The following is a 20,311-nucleotide window of genomic DNA, read 5'->3' as shown; positions in this document are numbered from 1 at the left end:
TATGAAAATTTACCGTTAAGGTACATTATTAAATGTACGTTTCTGATTTTTAATGGCACAGGCTTTTTAAACGTTAGTACCTACCTATCAAGGCAATGATGTTGCGACTTTCATACATTGTAAAAGAACCGACACTAGAAATTAGAGAGGTTTTACATAACTGTGATGAATGAAAGCAACGTTCCTATTTATAAATGGTATTTTAATTCCAGAATAGTTACTTTGATTGCAACGTAATTACTATCTTGAAACCACAAGTTTATGATAAATGAGCTCATCAATCATCGGTGTTAAAATAATGATTTCCAAAAACACTGTTGCAAAAACAAAGCGATTTAGGCAAAAAAGTAAATTTGCTTATTCAGGTAAAATGCAACTTTCCGAATGGTTCAGCAGAAATCTTTGTTGCGGAGAAAATGTCCAACCCATTCAGCTTTCAATCATTCTGCAGCATGTCTTAGGATAAAACATACATTTTATTACGAGAAATTCTCGTTGTTGTTATTAATTATTAATGACGCTTATTCTTGTAGACTAATACGTGATAAGTGAAAAAACCAATAAAACAACGAATAAATCTAGTAGTAGAGTAACTGGGATATGAGAAAGAGAAAGGGGTCCAGAATGGTTTGAGTAATTAGCTTATAAAAGCAAATAGATTTAAATGTGTCGATTTTCGAAGTTTGGTTTTAGAAAATATAGATTTTCTGCAGGCTGAAACAGCTCAAAAAACTTAGTTTCCTGCACAACAAGATTCGGGAATAATATTAAATAAAACGGCATTAAAAGTAATTTTCAGCTCCGCCAGATTGATGAACGTTTAATTGAAAATTGTACTGGTGTTGAAATTGGAGCAAACAAAGCTCTAATTAACATTTCATCGCCTAATAACAAATTGCATCATTTTATATGTCTAATTAGTTTAAGCCTGATATTCAGAAAGTTGCCGCTACCAAATAAAATACGATTTTAAAGATGCGAGTTTCCGGTTGATTTTACGTTGAATTAGCACAGACTTTTGTATAAAACATAATTAATATATAAGTCAAATAATGCAGGTAAAGAAATAGAGAAAGATGTTTGCAGAAAGCGCCTTTCTTAGCACATCCAAAGTGATTGCAAAATTATTACGAACAAAAAAGATATTTCAGGAAAACAGATAATAATAAAAAACCACAATTTATTTAACTCAACTTATTTATCATGCAAAGCTTTCTGATAAAAAATGTATTTAACTCAACCAGTTTTTCAAAAATTTAAACTGTTAAACCTTGAATACAATCAAATTAGACCTCCCAGGGACAGTTTTGCGGAACGAACATCTTTTGCGTTAAAACACATCAAATTTTGTTAAGAAAATTGAAATCCCTTGCGTCGCTAGCATGCCTAAGTTTGTGCCTTTGATAAAACTTTGCGAAACACCAAAATTTGTTAAAAAAAATTCAAGCAAACACAATGGCGTATTGAAGTTCAATTTGCTTAAACTAACAAATGCTGTTTTTCTTTGCACAACAAGGCTCTTCGAGGTTTCAGGCTATCGTGCAAACAATTCCTTCCGGACGTTTTGCAAGGATGAGCGGCGTGCATCCTCAGAGGCGTTTCACTTGAAACTTACACAGATATCAGTCCAAACTGGCAGGAAGAAATTCTTTTCCTCAACGGTTTAAAATCATGAAAAACTCCCGGTTTGGGGCACCTTTTTTGTATAATTAATTGCGCGTTACCACTGATGATTTATAATTTACCCTAAATCTTTTTCTTGGTTTATTCATATAAATTTATATTTCAACGGACAAACTCTACTTATTTTTACGTTACAACCAATTACACCGGTTTATTTCTATTTAATATAATTACTCGTGCTCTGAGTAAAAGTTGAAGTGAAATTCGTTCTTTTGTGGTTAGTTCGGTGTCAAGTTAAGATTTTATTCATTTTTGGTTCATTAAACAATGACACGTTTTTGCAGAAAATGCCGCTTTGCATTTTGGTCGACGTGTATTTATTTGTTTTTGCTAATTTGTGGCGGTCGCCGGATTTGGAAATGCCATTAAACCTATTTAAAAGCTAGACTTTTGCCATTAGATTTAATGCAATTTAGGTTCCGGTTATTCTTTTGACGATAAGCTTCATTTGGTTGCCTTCAAACTTATTGGAAATGTACAATTCAATAAACAAGGATTTTTTTGGTTTGTAATTATTTTCTATAGGACTTTTGCTGGCTTTCACCAGGATTTTCACACAGTCATTATTCAATGTTCTAACAGTATTAGTCAAAAGACAAGTCTGCATGTGTATGCATAGTATTTTCCCAATGTTCTGAATACATTTATAACATAGCGGTATCTTGGTATGTGCAGGTATACGTGGAACGTTTCAAGAGTGAAATAGTTTGATAAATATGCAACATTATATTGTTAAAACTTGCTCATATCTTACTACATGTTTCCTTTAAGTCACATAAGGGGCGCAATCACAGCCCCACATTTAGAGATAAGCCCCGTGTGGGACTTATCTTTGATAACTTTACACAGGATGGTTTTATGGACTTTATAGCTAACAAGTGTAATTTTATAGAAGAAGAACCAAGGAAAAATGCGTTTTTAAATATTCAAACTTTAGTTTATTACAATGAACGTTAATTATAAATAGTGACACAATTGATTATTGATTTATTGCTGCATTCACGGGAAAATAAATATGTTGCATGATGTAATTCTAAATACCTACAAGGATTAGCTTTATTACCTGTAGGTAGTTCGTATGATATTCAAGTGATAAAAATTGCCAAAGCAAAAGTAGCTTTCCTTGTACAATTGTAAGAAGAATTGCGTACGAATTTCAACATTTGTGATACAAGAATGGTTTTTGAGTGACTAGGAAACATTGGAACTCATAGCAAACTTGTGCGATTGGAATTTTTTAATTGACTGTTTGGTAACATGTAAAATGCTGTTACACATATTTTTTATTTATTTGTAAAATTTGATAAAAGCTCTTTGCCTTTGAAAATTTTCTCCTGGTATTAATACAATTAATAATTATTTGCAAACAGAACAAGAACGAGCTCAAGTTTCACTTTTAAAGAAAGTAGACAAACAGCCAAATTAATTCAAACGTCCATTATTAATTAATTCATAGAATCAAATACATTTTCGGTTGATGCGGCACAACTTCGATCAACCAAACAAAACGAAAAAAAACTGGGACGAGAAATTATTAGAAACGATTTAGGTTTTCTTCAGGAATCCGCCGCAAAAGGATCGCTGACGTTCCGGTAACACCAAAGCCATTTTAAGCCGCAAATGTTCAAATACGTAAAACTTTAATTGGGCTAAATTCTTTTGGAGGTCGCTAGAATGATTAGTGCAGGATTTGCATTAGAAAGTAATTTCGTGAAACTATTTATCAAAGAAAATCGAGCTAATTGAAAACACTTCCGACATGCTGGTAATTATTGAAACTCGTGCTAAGGAATTTGTTATTTATATCTAAATAAATCGGAGCGATGCGGGAAATTACATAAACTCTGCATATGAATTATTGTGTTTTCCAAGCGGATAGCAGGATTTTTCCTGAAGTAAAAGACGCATAATTCTTCAATGTAAACTTCAACATATACATTATGAATGTAGGCCCAGTGCAAATATTAACTTTTACCAATTCTTTAAACAATTTTTCAAGATGGTAACCACAAATTACTCGGTGAAAGTGACACGATTGCAATGACCTGCGAGCAAGGAACCATTCTCTTATCATTGTTAAGACGACATCTACGCCTCTCTTTAATTTTTCCATTTATTGTTATAAACTGCAACTTCTGATTAAAGCAGCTGGCAGGCACGAAGAGTACAAAACTTTTCAACAAAATGCACGTGATCGAAAATTTAATCAGAATCCTAGCTTGGCAAGGTGTAGGCAGGTACTTCAAGGTGCACGTTTGCTAAACAATACAATTGTCGTGTTATTGAATACACCCAGGCTGGAATCTTCTTTGTTGGGTTCTTGCAATGGAACTTCATGGTAAATGAAACAGTTCCATGTTGCTTCAAGTCACAATGCTTTACTGAAAACGTGTTCAAGAAGAACAAAAAATTTGTTCTGGGTTTGCGGTTATTTTTCGCAAAGCGCTACTAGCAAAACTAGTAAAATTATTAATAACTTAAATTTGAACTGAAATAATGCAGATGCTAGTCTAGCAAGACATGATGAAACTGCTTTACTTCGCATGGTAATTAAGTGCGATTTAATTTATCACGACTTAATTTATCGTGATAATTACAGAGCATTTGTATACGCTCCTAGCAGCTGAAATTGGTGAAAATTCCTCGATTAGCTGCTTTGAATTGAGCTCAAAAACCCAATTTCGTTTTGCAGCTGCAAGTTTCAAAATATCTGCAAAACTCGCTCTCAATCCTCTACACTTTCCTTTGCAAAGAAAATGATGGCCAATTTTAGCGGTTTCCATCTTTAACCGACGATATATTTCAGATTGAAAACTATTGAAATTTTCATGTGAATGAGCAAAGGGTGCAATCAAAGGAGCCCTTAACATTCCGCACTACTCTGAACCAAAATAACTGAAAAAATTAAGCTTCTTGGACAATTATTTTGTTTGTACCCGACAATATTTGTCCGATTTTGAAATTAAACACTCAAAAAGCTTCACCGTCGAAAGCAATTCACTGAGCTACAGTTGATCGATTTCCTCCACCAAGTAAGTCAAAATGCCTCAAAGTCTACATCATCTTCATACCTTCAGCAAGAAGCACGGAATGCGATGAGCTGATAAAAATGTAGCACAATTTGCTGGTTTTAGCCTTGCAACTGTCCATACCTACTCTATTTTCCCAAGACGAAATTCTTTCACCCTTAAGAAGCGAGAAAAAAGGCAAACCTAAAAATGTTGCCACCGCAATTTCAAAGTATGTTTAGAGAATTTTATAAGCAAATTCCAGTCCATAAATTATTGTTAAATACCTAATACAGAACGTTTCTATGTACACCTTATGCATGCAATTATGGCGGTTGCGTAACAGTTGAATTCTTTGCTACCAGTAGGCCTCACCTATTTAATTCTTTAGTCTATTAACCGCTTCATTAATATTAATATCGCTTGTATGTCTTGATTTAGTTTTTCTTTAATTGTCTTTAGCTAGCGTTATATAAGTTCAGGTGTGCCTGGATAACAGTATACGAAATTTAAAAAAATGCCAGGGAATTTTWCTTTATTGGCCCATTCTATCATTGTTGTACTAATATAACCAATAATAATTTGTGTTTAATGGTACGTTAAATGTTGGATAAAACAGCGAATGTTCRTAGACTTAAAACCTCGAGTATTCAATTAATGATTGGCTKGATCGAAGCAAATATATGCCGGATTAAAAAAAATTAAGCTCGCCTTTACAGTAAATTTACTTACTATAACATCTGCCTCAATCATACATTTGAATTACCATGAATTACTGTTATTAGCATCAGGCCATTATTTCAGCCAATAAATTAAACTGGAGAGAAAACTGCTGTTAATAAAAATGTCCCACTTTGGATTCATGCAGTGCTTGTTTGCATCTTTACCTTTTATGAAATCATAAATTACAGACTATTAAAGCACCTTTAATGCAAGTTGCCGTTAAAAACTCGCAAATCAATGAACATGCGATATTAATACAAAAATTTATGAAATAATTTTTATTAACGCCCATACTATGATATTTTCACGGGAAAAAGTTTTCTAYTTAACAAAATACTTTTTACGTTTAGCGGTTGTTTAACCAATTTTTGCAGTTTTCCGACTTTAATTTCCGGTTTTCCYAGTCGTCTTGTCGTTTCTTATTAGTTACTTWGTGATGCAATAAGCGGGGAAAAACCGAGGAGACAATAAMAAATTTAAAACAACATAAATGAATGGTACTGAAATATTGTTCACGCTTGAATGTTTAYTGCCCGGTTTAAAAAAATRGAAAAAAGACACAGTGAAGAAAATCAGYCATACTTATATTATTAAACTGCGAGAATTTTTCCAAAATTTAAAAATTTACGTAGGTATGTGAGGAACAATAAATTTRCAWGTTTTTTWCATATGCATTTACAYGTTAAGTGACACTATTTGAAAGTCCTGGAAAACGAAGWWTTATTGAAATTTTACACATTTAAATATTTAAATTTCTATTTATTTTRATATTATTATATTTCCTATCTTGGCAGCGTGATTTTCAAACGTTTGTGGTTCGGAAAATCATARACATGTTCTTGGAMACAGGCTGTTAAATTACAACTTCYGATGCGYAATTAYTAATGTTGCTATAATTGAAAAATCGGGTCTGTACATTAAATTTGACCTTAAAAAGCACTTTTATAAACCAATGTTAGGTTAATTTGCACAATTACTTCTGCATGTTGTTAAAAGCATTAATCATCTTAAATTTATATTATAATTTATAACATGCTGAAGTAGCAAATGCGTGTTTTGACCAACAAAGCTCTTYAAAACTGTACTATTTGGCCTTTGCATTGCTGATATTAAAGYCAAATTTKACCCGTTATTACTCTTCCTATTTTAATCTTTTAATTAGATACTTATCTGCAATTATTATTTTTCTTTACATTTTCTGGCCYGAGTTAGACATATAATTGCATGATCTTCTGCCTGCTTTTAAATGTTTATAAATAGAGAGTTTTCCAATYWTTTTWATTTATTTTTTGGYTGCCACTTAGAGCGATGGTAATGGTATGGTTGTTTTCATTTRCATTCTTCTTTTCCCATGAAATGATGCAGTTTTATTAAACCAGTAACTGCTAATTACTTAAACCAACTATCAAGTTTTTACGTTTAGCTTCATGCTTTTAAGCGCGTGAATAATTCATTCTTAATTCTTCACTCCTCTGACTGAGTAGCAAAGCAATGCGGATGTTCAGCGCATCATCTTAATTTAGCTGTGATTAACAGCTGGATTAAAATAATCCTGTGCCGAATTCTGAAAAAGGAGACATCAGTTCCCTTACCTGTATATTGGTTCTTCGTACTTCAATGTACAGCCAATTATCAGTAGCAAAGGCTATGGCCAATAGTGCTACCGCTATTATACTAGTTATAGTCGCTAAACTTAAGGTAACAGCAGAACAAGGCATCTTGGCGACTGATAATGCGCTTAAACTCACAGAAAAACTGCACGAAAAACACCAAAAAACTGCGAAAAATCCACCGAAAATCGACACGAATCAGTCGCAGGTCATTTTCGGTGGCAAAACCGTCGAAATTGGTCAAAAAATCAGGTCGCACGGACTTCAAATCACGTTGACGAGGAACTACTTCGCCTGAAAGTGGTACTTCGATAGCCTCGAGAGCGAAGGAACTGGTTTTACTTGCGTACAAGAAAGTTGAAATAGCTGTTAATTCATACCACAGCGCGTCGATGGTTGTCTACCTGATGCTTTTAGTACCTCCAGTACCACAGAAGATTAATTTCTTAGGAATAGTGGGTTCTGAATTGGTTGCGACATCTAGACTCATTCAGGTCTAGTGACCAGAACCTGTTGAACTTGCAAACAGTTAACGTTTTTTTAGATAARAATAGTTCAATCCGCTATCTTGACTAATTTTAGGAAAAAAATGGGCTGGAAAATCTTGTCTTCTATCTTTTAATGTTTTAATTAACTTTTTATACATMGGYATATTGCAAAAAGCTCGTGAGATTTTGATYATCTGAAAATTGTAAGTTTGTTCCTAATATAGWATTTTCTGCTTCAAAAAATGTTATATATAATGTTGAYCAATTGGYTTASGTTTATTCGAAAGTCGTACAATCACGCAAATAAAAAGTGTGAATTGAGTATAGTTCCACTTTGTSCTGTTTCTGACGWTACAATTTTCTTGAAYCTTTTGTGTAGGCAAAATAGGCATTTYTTGTCTACACAAAAAYACATTTTCWTAWGAAAATKWRATCTAAACCAGTTGGGTTCTGAAATTTCCAGTGTATTTACTTTTTKTGCTMTATTTCSCCACGCAGTAAATTTCAATATTTTTCGCTTGATTCAATTGCGAGAGACATTTGTAACCATTTGAGGTCCGCYAATTTGCTCGTTAATTACTTTTCATAAACCTTCTTATTTTTATCACCCAGTATTCTKTYCTACAAACACCAATCAATCATCCTGTTTTTTTAATTTTTCAAAGACAATTTTCAAGCTAATTGCCTATATTCTATTACCGCGTCATTGCCCAACGATACATCATCATCTTTTAAATAACTCCCAGCTTGTTGTGGCAGATCCAATGTAACTTTCCTTCGCCTATACAAGAATAAAAGGAATTGACCAGTAAACAAATATTATGCCGTCGCTTATATGGAATTGATGGTAAACAGAAGAAAACACTTCTGATCGTTTCCAGTGATGGATCAAGCGAATCATTCGAACATAGCATTCCAGCGCTGCAGTATCCAGAACAGTAACATGGCTGATATTAAAAGCAACAAGAAGTCGTTTATGAACACCAGAAATTATTTTAGGGAATATTGCGATTATACTGGTATTCATGGGCTGAAGTTTATAGGTGAACGAAGGTCTTTATGCGAAAAGTGAGTATTCCAATTGAATGAACTTCAATCAGCAGAAGCAACTTGCGCCTTTTTGTTATTAAGGCGGCGCTGATTTTATGCTAAAGTAAAATTGATTAATCAGATAGTCAACATCCTCTAACTTGCTCATTGCAAGCGGTTTTTCATCAATTATTTTTTTCAATTCACCAGGGTTAGTTGGATCATCGTTTTCTGCTTGAGTTTAACAACGTGTATTGCTGTTGTGTATGAAGTTTTCAAAAAATGGCAAAAGAGTCCAATCATCGTGAATTTTGCCTCAGAACAAGTGAACATTTTTGATATCACCTTCCCGGCGGTCACTATTTGCCCAGAAACAAAAGTCTATAGTGACTACTTTAACTATTCATTCAGCTTGAGAAGAAGCATGCAAGACAAACTGACTATTCCTGACGATAGGTAAGCTGGAGTTTTTTAGGTCTAAAACCATCCTCCACTTGTATCCGCATTGCAGATTGAAAAAACTGCAATATATGTCGATTTTATGCAACGTCAATGAATACTATCACAATATTCCGAAAATCGATACCATCGATGAAGGCTTCTTTGCATTTCTCAGAGAGGTAGGAGAGTGATTTTTAAACCGTTCAAAAAAACCCTAATCATTTTTAGGGAGCTCCAACGTTTTTCAAAAGATGTTCATGGATGCGGCAAGATTATCCATGCGAAAAAATATTTCAACCTCTGTACACCGACGAGGGATTGTGCTTTACGTTCAACATGCTGAGCAAAGGGCAAATGTTTACATCTCACACGTATGGCTCAGAAAATGACCAGTTTATTTTTTGAATTAAGGACTTTTAGGGAAAATATCGATCGGCCACCCGATACCTACAACGATCAAATGTCGATTAATTGGTCAGCTGATTTTGGATACACTGAGGACGCAGAAATCGAAACGTATCCGCGACGGGCCTTACTTTCAGGGTCCACAAACTCTTTGGAAGTTACTTTGTCGGTTAATAACACGGATTTGGATTATGGGTGTACGCATTTCCAAGGGTACAAGGTAACATTTTTGTTTAAAAAATCCAAACTGAAGAAGCATACCTAAAGCTGAAGCAGAAGACAGACTGAAACTTTGTTAATTTATTGTTAATTTATGGCCTTCGTGTCGTTTGGTAGGTGGTTTTGCACAGTCCACATCGTTTTCCCACAGTCAGCAACCATTACTTTAGAATTCCTCTGAAAAAGTCCGTGAGTGCAGCAATCACTCCAGCTATTCTTCGGACTTCAGACGATGTCGCTGACTACAGCTCGCGAAAGCGCCGATGCTTTTTCCAAACGGACATGAAACTGAAGTACTTTTCCAAATACTCCCAAATGAATTGTCGCTTGGAATGTTTTTTGAATTTGACCCTGGATATGTGTGGATGCGTTGAGTACTTTATGCCACGTAAGCAAAAACAATAATTTCTCTGTTCAGAGAATTTGGATTTATCGTATTTTTCTACTTACATATTTCAGGAAGTAAAAATATGCCGATCTGCGGTACGGGAAAATACGAGTGCATTAAAAATGCTTCATGTAAGTCTCCTTTGACGTCCTATTTATATTCTCTAACATTTTCTTTCGCTACATGTCTTTTTATATATTAATCTTGCTTTATTGTCTTCTACTGTGCATGACATGGCATTGATATGGTTGGATAGAGAAGTGAAAATTCGATCATAACAACATGTGTTAGGAAATTCGGGCAGTTTTTAACCAGAAAGCAAAATTTGAATATCAGACATTTAGGTGCAAGATTAGGTCAAAATTTCATGTTTTCCCTCCCGTTTTTGCTCATTTTTCGGAACCAAAATGAGCAAAATCGCTCGTTTTTACTTCATTCCGGAGAAAACTAAATGACCTTTGTAGAAAGTCAACCATCGATAAGCAAATGTTGGCAGTTTTCTCAAAAAAGTCTTGGTTTCAAGAAGTTTTAGATTTGCGTATTTCTTGTTTGACTTCCAAAATCGACTCAAACATCACGCTCCTGTTTTCGATTCAGATTTCGTGTTAAGCAAGTTAATTCATTTTATATTGTATTACAATATTTGTATACATTTTATTTGTATTTTGAATCTCTTCTCAATGAACAGTGAAATTAAAATGTATCCTCACTTTTTTCACAATTTATTTAGGCGTTAGAAATAATTAGTAACGTGTTTAAAGTTCTATTAAAAATGTCACCATTTATATCTGTTAAGTTTCTATATTTTAGAAAAGTCTTCCACAGTCTGATGAACAATTTACTTCAATTTTTTTTCAGTACAACAGACTTTCTTGTTCTTGAAAGGACATCTCAGCGACCACTTGAAGGCGAAAGAACGAGAAAAAATCCATAAACATCTCAGCAAGAACCATAATAATATAAGTCGTACACATTTTTGCTATTGTCCAGATATGTGCAATACTATCGACTACAATGTGGAAATTACAGAGAGCGATTACGATTGGCCGAGGAAAATGGCTACTTTAGGGATTGAAGTTCCTGTAGATGAAGAAGGGTAAGTAAAAATCTACTAAGAAAATATATTTATATTTTATGTTCATATGGTATAATCATTTTCATTTATCGCACCTTTTATATTCGTATGAAATACGTGAATAATTGAGACACAATTTTTATTTGACAACTTGCAAAATTTCACTGATTAAGGCAACGAAAATTACTGTATACTGATGTTGAAGAAATTTTGTTTTGTAATGATTCACTAATATGTTAAATAAAGCACATTTAGAAAACTAGGAAGTTTTGTGGTTTTGTAAATTTAAGCAAATCGTTTTTTAAAGTTTGCTTCTTACGCATATTGATGATCCATTTAGTTTTATGCGTATTGAACGCGTGATTATTTTCTGGCAAATTTATAAACATTCCGAAAATTGTCAACTTTTTGGCCATAAGAGTCATAGACTTCTGTAAAAATATGAGCTTCTGTATAGGCGCATTCTGCGGTCCATCAAGTTGTATTCAATGTGCAAGAAATATAGGCAATAAATACCAAGATTAAAGACATAATAAATAATCGTCTAAATATGTCCAAATGTTGGCTATTTAATAAGATTTGCTTGATAAAAAATTACTTGCAGTTTTATAATTTTAACAAAAATGTTATATTTCATAAAAATTGAAAGCCTAAAGAAAATTATCAATTATAAATAAAGTATCAATGTTGCTGTTTTGCTTATTAAATGTTTGCTTTGTTCGATACTGAAACTGTTCTGTATTTCTGTTTGAATCGTGGTTGATAAAAATTAACTTGTAATTTTCTGATTTTGATGAAAATGTTTTATTTTCCAAATATTTCAGGCCTAAAGGAAATTATAAAGTACTGACTGTTTTGTTTTTTAAAAGCATAGTTTTCGCTTCTGCTGTTTTTTTTGGTACAATTTCAAGCATCAACATAATAAAATGTTGGCTATTAATTAAGGTCTATTTTGTCTGAAGCTAAGATTGTTCCGTTTTTCTGTTTGCATCTTGGTTGACAAAAGTTTACATTTAATTCTATAAAAAAATATGTCTGTTTGAATCAGTGAATCAGTTCACAAAAATGTTTAATTTTACGAGAATTAAAAGCCTAAAGGAATTTATCAAGCGTCAACTTAGGTCTTTTGCTTATTAAAATCGTATAATGTGTTCGTTTCTTCTGCTTTTTAAACAATTTAGATAATTGCTGAGTGTATAAGAAAAATCCGTTTGAAACTTGTTTACTAGAACATCAACATAAAAGCTGTTTTCGTATCATCTCATAAACATGTAAGTTAATTGAGGTTCCTTAAACTTTTTCAAAGAGTTCTTTCTTAAGTTCAGGAGCGACCTAATTTAAAGCTATAACATGTTTTCTTGTGCAAATCAACCAGAAGCGTTGTTTTTTCATATAAGCATCATTCTAATACCCCACACAAATTAATAATTTTCTAGTTTATCCTCATCTCAACTACTCCTGTACTTCAAGGGAAATACTTTCATACCTCAGGAGCGGCATGAGTTGTTCGGTACCTTCGATTTCTTAGCCAACGTAGGTGGATTGCTTGGACTTTTCATTGGCTTCTCCTTGCTCTCCATGGTGGAACTGTTTTATTTTTTATCGCTGAGAATTATTTGCAATGTAAAATTGTATCAAAACTGGCACGGCCGACAAGAATTGATGACAAATAATCCTTCTGGGTCCATACGATTAAATAAATCTACCAATATCAGCACAGTTTCGTAAATATGCTCTTTTTAAGTTGATGTATAATCAGAACTTTCAGGCAACTGTAGGTAGGATTGGATGTATGAAAAAATAATAAATACAATTGAGTTTTTTTAAGCATGAGCCCCACATGAGCTGTTTGTTGAGTTTGCTTAGAAATATTGTTGAATAGCATTTATGTATCTAAGAAACCAAGAAACGTTCAAATTTATTCTAGAAGAAATATTTTATGGAGTTTTAGGCCTGCTTGCTGTGGAGCCCTTATGATTTTGGCAAAATTTATATCTTGCAAAAATATGATGAATACTAATTTAATAAATTAGATGATGTATTGTTGTGCGTTTGCTTTAGTTTTTTTTAACTAAATCCTAACTTTTCAGAAAGTTTGATAACTCAATCGCTTTCATCGGCAATCATGGAAAAAGAGGGGTTTTCATATTCCTCTTCTGTTGAATCTGAACAGGAATAAAATGTAAATGCTCATGAAACTCAATTTATGATAAAAACATCAACAAAACAAAATTTTCTCTAAAAGCATTCATCACGTAGCTTACGCAAGGGTAAAGTAAAAATGTTCGCGTCTGATTGATTTAGTTTGACTTTTCTTTTTCCTGATTTAGTGAGAGTTTCATACTAGTTTTAGCTAAAATTACACTCTGCAATTTTGATTTTCATTAAAAGCGTCCAGGCATTTGCGGAATCGAAAGTAGAATTTGCGCATTCTGAGTCTTAAAAAACACATTGGGTAAATTTCAAATGGTCTCTGTTTGGGCATTTTTTTCCGAATAACTATGAAAAAACAGGCATGCTGGTAAATTTCCATAGGCCATTTTAACATCCGACGAAAGCTTTTAACACCAACGCCAAGTTCTCCTTCAGCATTCAGTTGTTTTGTGACGTTCAGCATGAACAGACCGCGCTCACTGTTCGATTCGAGCGGGTAACACGTGCATTCACAAATCACAACAAATGACTATCACCTGGACATCCGCTCGACGTCTCGACGTCTTGGACCGACGTCGATCAGAATGCCGCAATATTTTTTCACATAAAATGTGCCATCCATATAAAACTTCTAACGTTCTTCTCTGGATATTAGCTGTGGCATGTTTGGGGAGTATTCAAATTAATAACGCTCAAGGTAAGAAAAAAACTCAGGATTAAATTAATATCTATATTAATCCTATCCACCACTAATTGCCTTAAAATTCTGTTGTAAGCAGAATATTATCTAATTTAGATGCGTATCCGGTGTATTTTAATTAAAATATTAGTCCCACAGCCTCTGACAAACCGTGTTTTTCCTATGTAAACCGTATTTACTCTGACTAAACTTAGACAATTATGTTGATTAAGGTTGAACTTTGTCGAGTTCAAATTCATTAAGCACATCGGACATTATCAATTTGTGCAATTGTTTAATTTTTCGTGCGATGCAAGCACAAATTTAATATTCTTTGTTTGTTGTACATTTTACGCTTTAACTGGTCCATTAGTGTGATTTAAAGCACGAAGAGACATGAAAAAATCATTAAACCGCGCATTATTAATGCGTTGCCATTCAATAAAACATATTTTTTTAATTAACAAAAAAATCCCACTCCCTTTTCTATGACAATAAACAATGCTCTCAGGCTAAAAGTGCGCTTTATTTACATAAATTTATTATTTCATTTACATGCAGTTCCCCGTGCAGTTAAATTTTACTGAGAACTGAAGACATTAAAACTTAATTAGTGAGTTTTAAACTAACTGCAATTTGTGTGCAATACTAAATTAAATTATCTTGAGATAATTACGTTTATAAATAAAACTGAAAGAACAATCATGTCATAGATGCGGGGTTTGACCTTTATGGAGACTTTTAAGAGACGGTATTTTATACAAAAGTTAATGAATTGTAGGAAATTTATTATGCAAGATCTTTTTTGATGCTGGTGATGGAAATTGTGAACAAAAATTATAAATGTCTAAAAATGGAGCAACATAAATGTTTTATTGTGCTATTGTTTATTGTGTGTTGTACCGTAAATGATCAGGTGCTGCGCGTCTTTAAAGGGTAGCAAAAAATAATAAAAAAAATACACCAAGAAAGTCTCTAGAACTAGAATTAAATCTGCAAAATGTAAATAATTGGATAAATTTTGCAGTATAAAAAATTGCCATCGTTGGTTCAAATTTTCGAAACATTTTAATGCGTAAAACATTTTTTTAACGTTAAAAAATTTGCTTTTCTGTTTTTAAAAACGTAAATTTTTATTAACATAACAATTCCAGAACAATTAGCTTGTTTTTCTGCTACATTGTTAAACTGGTAATTCACCGCGATATAATTTTAATAAAACTTGGATGTAAATTGTCTCAAAAAGCTTTTTCAAATAATCTAGAGGGTGTTAGGAAATGATGCACGAAAAAGTCGGTAAGTGCCTCAATATGAAATTTGATTGTCAGTTAGGTGTATGAATCTGAAAAATAACGAAATCCTAAATTTTAAAATAATTTTATTAAATATTTTCTTTGATTTCAACTCCATTAACTGTTGCTCGTGATAAATGATAAAAAATTTACATTCGCTTCTTAAGCCTCGATTTGAAATCACCTTTGGTGTGTATTGAAATCAGAAAATGAGAAAACGTTCGAGAATTAACGATAAATATATTTTTATAACAAAGATGTTACCGATTTAACATTATCGAATTATTATGCAGACATTCGCGGAATTTTTATGAAAATAATAATAATAATAACAAAATAGTTTTTATGCTTGCATAAATTGCACTTTTCACCAAAAAAATCAATTCAGTTACTTTTCATATTTTTCATCATTCCCATTAAAATGCCAAACAAATATTGATATTTACCACATATTGAAAATCCTTAAACATAATTAAATAACGTCTAATAAACATATCAAAAGCTTCAACCATATAGAGTGAAACGTATTGTCTGCTACTGGGAACCAGTAAAATGATAATTTATTATTAACTATTTTAATTACCGAAGAATCCCGGGCTTTAAACGTAATTAATCATAAGAAGGCGAGCTACAAAAAATGCGACACGGTTTGGGCAGACAAAATATTTTATTATTTTACGTCTGCGATCGGACAGAACAGATCGTGGGTAAAAACATTATTAATATTATCATTAAAATTTCAATTTATTGTTTAAAAACAACAGCGTCAAGGACTGAGTTAGGAGCATTTCTGCAAAGAAAAAAATACGGTTAGGTAGAAAAGTACTGCCTAAGATTCTTAAGTGCCTTTTTGTTTCTGTTCATACCGGTCAGGTTTTCTGGATTATTTTACTAACTAGAGTTTCAGCTGAATCAGTCATAATTATTAGTATAATTGCTGTATTCGGGCACTTATTGTCTTGAAAACTATACAAGTTTTGAGAAAAAAATCCGTTTGTTTCTGTCGATTGTTTCGACTACGAAAACATACTTTTTAGTTGAAAATATTAACACGGTCTTTCTTTCTCTCAAATTTCAATTATTCTTTTAGGTTTTTCTGAGCTATAATTTAGTAATTATAGTCACAATATAAAACATTTATCTGTCTCCGGGTCCTCTTTCGTCGATCGACAGTATCTTTTAAAATTGCCTAAAAAAATCTAATTTCTAACTAGAAAACTGATTTGAGAGTTTTAATTTTTTATGTATAAAAGGACTAAAGCAAAATTGTGCAATGTTTCCTTTGAAAGCTGCCGCTTTCATTGTGGCTAACTTAGTAGATCAGATATGATCGTAAATTTGAAAATTATCATTAGTTCCATAGAACTGTTTAATGAACGCAAATCGACGCCTGTCTAAACAACAGCAAGAACAACAACGATAATTTATTATTTCCATACGATAATGCGATCCTTGCGACAATCCCATTTGAGCATTATTATTATTCATAGCATTTGTCGGCCAATCAAATGATTGTGCAGTAAATATTCGTTAGTTATAATAATAATTGCCATTAACAATAACTCGATCTGATTATTATTGAGATTATTTATTGTTATTCGTTCGTGTGGGTCGTTGACAACTTGAGAAAATCGTTGCGACACACATTCAGGCTGGGACATTGATTAAGCTATTATTTCTAATTGTGTATTGCAGCCAATTCTCAGCCAGTTTATTTAAACAATTACAAAAAGTGTCTAAATTACTGCAGACCTAAAATTTTAATGTATAGCGGAGGCAAAGGAATTATTTCAGAATTTATTTGATGGCATGCAGGTCTCCCACAATATGTTAAACAAATGCTAATATGTCTGAAAGACTTGTCATTTAATAGGTGTTTATGACCATCATTACTGGGAATCGAGTATTATTTATTTAGCGCTGTGCTTTTGTGTGGTGAATAATGTAAGACAATGATCGTTAATTGAAGAACTGGACGTTTAAGTTAATTGTTCAATGGAAATTTTGGATTAGCAATTAAAGCTGTGACTTTTTTAGCCGGATGGCAAAGCTGATTCAAGATTTTTAAAGAAAATATTTCAAAATATACTTCACCCTGTAATTAACGCGGCTCCTAAACAAGCCGAGCTTGTGACACCTCAACAAAAACGAGCAAAACCATCTGAGGTTTATTTACGGGCTTGTGCCTCTACAGCTCCCTTCTTTCTCTTTTTGCTTTGTTTTAGTCGTTTTTGTGTCTTCGCCAGATTAAATTAGCTCAATAAATTTTAAGCGATCGCGAATATGCGTTGGAACATCAATTTTTTCCCTTGGGCCATGCCCATTTAGGTGATTTGTAAGGATTCTCAAACTTGAGGGCTTGAACTAATTTTTGATTGACTTGGGGCTCAACATTCTAGGAGTTTTACCGAGAATAGCTATTTTTAGTTTTTTTTAGCAAAAGATAATCCAGTTCTAACTCACACTGAAACCCACCTCTTAAGTCTTCTTGAAATTTTATACACAATAAACGAAACCAAAAATCGGAAACAGCAATAATAATATCATCAAAATAATTGATATAAATAAACGACGTTTGAACAATTTTTCTGTGATGTTTTCTAAAACAAATTTAATATTGGTAGACAAACCACAAGAAAAACAAGAAAGTAAAAATTGTAAGCATCTTTAGTGGAGTGTTTGCACCGGTTCAAACTCACACTCAAAATCTTCACGTAAGTTTAAAGAGGCGAGTAGAAAGTGAGTTAAAACGATTCTTGCGATTTTTACTTTCGAGTTTTCTAATTTATGTTTACAACCGTGACATTTTATTTGCTAAATTTTATGTAAAAAATGGTCACAAGCCGATTTTTTTCGCTGCTCAAGTTACTCAATCATCTTGAAATTGCTGTTTTTTAACTTACTTTTTAAGTACATTACGATAATTGTTGTTCTAGAGGAATAGTTTATTGAACCTCAAACATATATTTATTATTTTGTATATAAGAATATGTAAGGTCGGGAAGTATTCCCGAAAAACTTTGTCGGGAATTTAAAATAGGTTTACAGCTGATAAGCGTTCGGATAAGAAGATTTTCAAATTAAAAAACTCAATTTTTTTCTAATGACACATCATGTATTGTTTCAGTTTTTTTTATTCGGGATTAGAATATCTTTTCTTTTTGCCAAAGTATCTAAAATTATTTTTCATAGTTTACGAGAAAATTCGGTTTTACTAAATGGATCCCTTATATTTCTTACTGTGTGCTTTAAAGCCATTCGAGTTTAATACAATTTTGAAAGAAATTAAATCCGCAAAACGTAAACCTATTTAACTCTATCACCCTGTAGATTTTTAGCCCCAATGCATCTTTTGTCTAAAAATGCTCTCAAAAAAGTGTTTTCACTTGTTGGTCAAAGTTGACTTTTTTACTTTAACTCATTTTATTAGTCGTCCTATTTATAATCTATTTGCAGGCTAGTTTAAGGCTTATTCACGTGGGTCACAGACAAATAGTTAAAGAAAAAAACTAATGGACAAAGTAATGGTAAATCACCTTTTGATTGGTTACTTTTTATTCTAAATGTTCTATTGATCATATCAGAAAATATGCTCTAAACTAAACGCGTTATTATTTTTTCAAGGTGCAACTTGCTAAAGCATTTAATTAGCTTGTTACATTTTTCATCTTCAAATGTTTCTTTTGAAGCTCAAAACATTTTTTTAGCAGAAATGTGTTCTTTAGTTTTTGTTTTAATTAGTTTTAATAAGTTTCTATAGTTTAAACCATATTTAATCAAGTACGCAACCGTGAGGAATCTCACGATTATACCAGAATTAACCAGAATTATTCCCTGCATATTTAATTTTTTTTAATTTAATAAATCAAAGGTTGCAAACACTTTCAAGTACGTTCATCTGTTATGTGTCTTCAACACAAAAACTAAACTGCTTCGAAGCACTAGAGTCAGTAGCTTGCAAAAGGTAACAAATGAAGCATTATACGAAGTTAATAACGAATTGATAATAGAAAAGTACAATACTTCGGTAAACTTTTCGTTCGAAGTTTTAGTAAGAAAAAAAATTCGATCGTCCATAAATTCTCTAAAAAACGCTTTTGAAATTCGCTTTTTCAATCATTTATACACGAAAATTAGATTTTCCAGTGCTGTTTGCCGCTAAATTGTGTTTTAGGGACCAACAATTCATGACTCGACAAATTTCAGTTTCATTTACAGTTTTTCGTCAAAGTTTGGAATATTCGCTCTGGGCTCTAAAGTATGTCAATGTTGTGCCGAGCACTTTGGTCACGAGACTGGTTTGAGAATAACAACAAAAAAATCAGAAAATACAGTTTGGAAGGTTTTTTGCAATAAAATCAGTGTCGTGCCCGAAGGGCTTGGCACAACGCATAAGATTCTAAAGTTTCTCAAAGTTGTACCGAGCCCTTGGGGGCCCCGCTGGTTGAAGAACATTAAGAGAAAATCAGAAAATACAGTTTGGAAGGTTTTTTTCCAATAAAATCAGTGTCGTGGCCGAAGGGGTCAGCACAACAAGCGCATAAGATTCTTAAGGTACTCAAAGTTAAAATTGATAAAGGTGTAAAAATAAATGTTAACCATTTTTTAACCAGCACTTATAGATTTTCATTCACAATATTTGTCCTTCTCCGTATTGACATTATCGGCTATTCCAACCTACTAATTATACGTGCCAAGCCATGTTTAAATTGCATCATAGCAGCAAACCCAACTAAATTGCCGATATCTAAATGGTAATGCTGATTGTCAATCAAACCAATCAGTGGCAAAGTCGGCACTTAATATTCAGATTTGCATAAAATATTCTATGCTAATCTGCAAATAACTATAATAAAATATCCAGAACGGAAAAATTGCTAATAACATGTTTATACACTAAATTATGTAGTTTACAACATGCTAATGTTTAATAATTGCGGAATGTTATAGGAAAATTGCTTATTATATTGAAGGTTTTCAAATAGTCCATGAATGTCTGTTCTGTATTTTTTACAAACTTCTTTTTGGGTATTTCGCCTCAAAAATTTTTGTCTTTGAAAAAGACAGAATTTTCTCACGTCTTTTATTACAGATTGATAAATAGTGCTCCTATTTCG

At 32.6% G+C, this 20,311-nt stretch overlaps 3 protein-coding genes across 5 annotated transcripts in view; 2 read left to right on the top strand and 1 right to left on the bottom strand.

The window, feature by feature from the left end:
- The window catches only part of LOC109544620, a 22,211-nt gene extending 14,765 nt beyond the window's left edge, over nucleotides 1–7,446 (bottom strand). For all 3 annotated transcript variants that reach the window (XM_019914921.2, XM_019914922.2, XM_048663711.1), the window contains exon 1: nucleotides 7,007–7,446. In XM_019914921.2, coding sequence (XP_019770480.1) covers nucleotides 7,007–7,132 — 126 coding nt within the window. In that variant the 5' untranslated portion in view covers nucleotides 7,133–7,446. The remainder of the gene's footprint in view (nucleotides 1–7,006) is intronic.
- A 717-nt stretch (nucleotides 7,447–8,163) lies between these two features.
- Nucleotides 8,164–13,079, top strand: LOC109544408 (pickpocket protein 28). The gene is made up of 9 exons (XM_019914547.2): nucleotides 8,164–8,580; nucleotides 8,752–8,997; nucleotides 9,053–9,161; nucleotides 9,211–9,353; nucleotides 9,403–9,607; nucleotides 9,724–9,994; nucleotides 10,066–10,125; nucleotides 10,853–11,090; nucleotides 12,506–13,079. Exons 1-9 carry the CDS (start codon nucleotides 8,396–8,398, stop codon nucleotides 12,795–12,797), a joined length of 1,749 nt encoding a protein of 582 aa, XP_019770106.1. The 5' UTR covers nucleotides 8,164–8,395; the 3' UTR covers nucleotides 12,798–13,079.
- Nucleotides 13,080–13,649: 570 nt separating this feature from the next.
- Nucleotides 13,650–20,311, top strand: part of LOC109544550 (reversion-inducing cysteine-rich protein with Kazal motifs) — a gene marked incomplete in the record, with an annotated part of 35,979 nt that continues 29,317 nt past the window's right edge. Inside the window, 1 exon segment of the mRNA XM_048663664.1 lies at nucleotides 13,650–13,920. Within this exon segment, the coding sequence (XP_048519621.1) occupies nucleotides 13,749–13,920 (172 nt within the window).

The sequence above is a fragment of the Dendroctonus ponderosae genome, unplaced genomic scaffold (assembly GCF_020466585.1).
Source record: "Dendroctonus ponderosae isolate FM_Combo_2020 unplaced genomic scaffold, Dpon_F_20191213v2 Dpon_F_20191213_2, whole genome shotgun sequence".
NCBI lineage: Eukaryota > Metazoa > Arthropoda > Insecta > Coleoptera > Curculionidae > Dendroctonus > Dendroctonus ponderosae.
The sequence above is the reverse complement of the archived record's forward strand: the minus strand, read 5'-3'. Positions and strand labels throughout refer to the sequence as shown.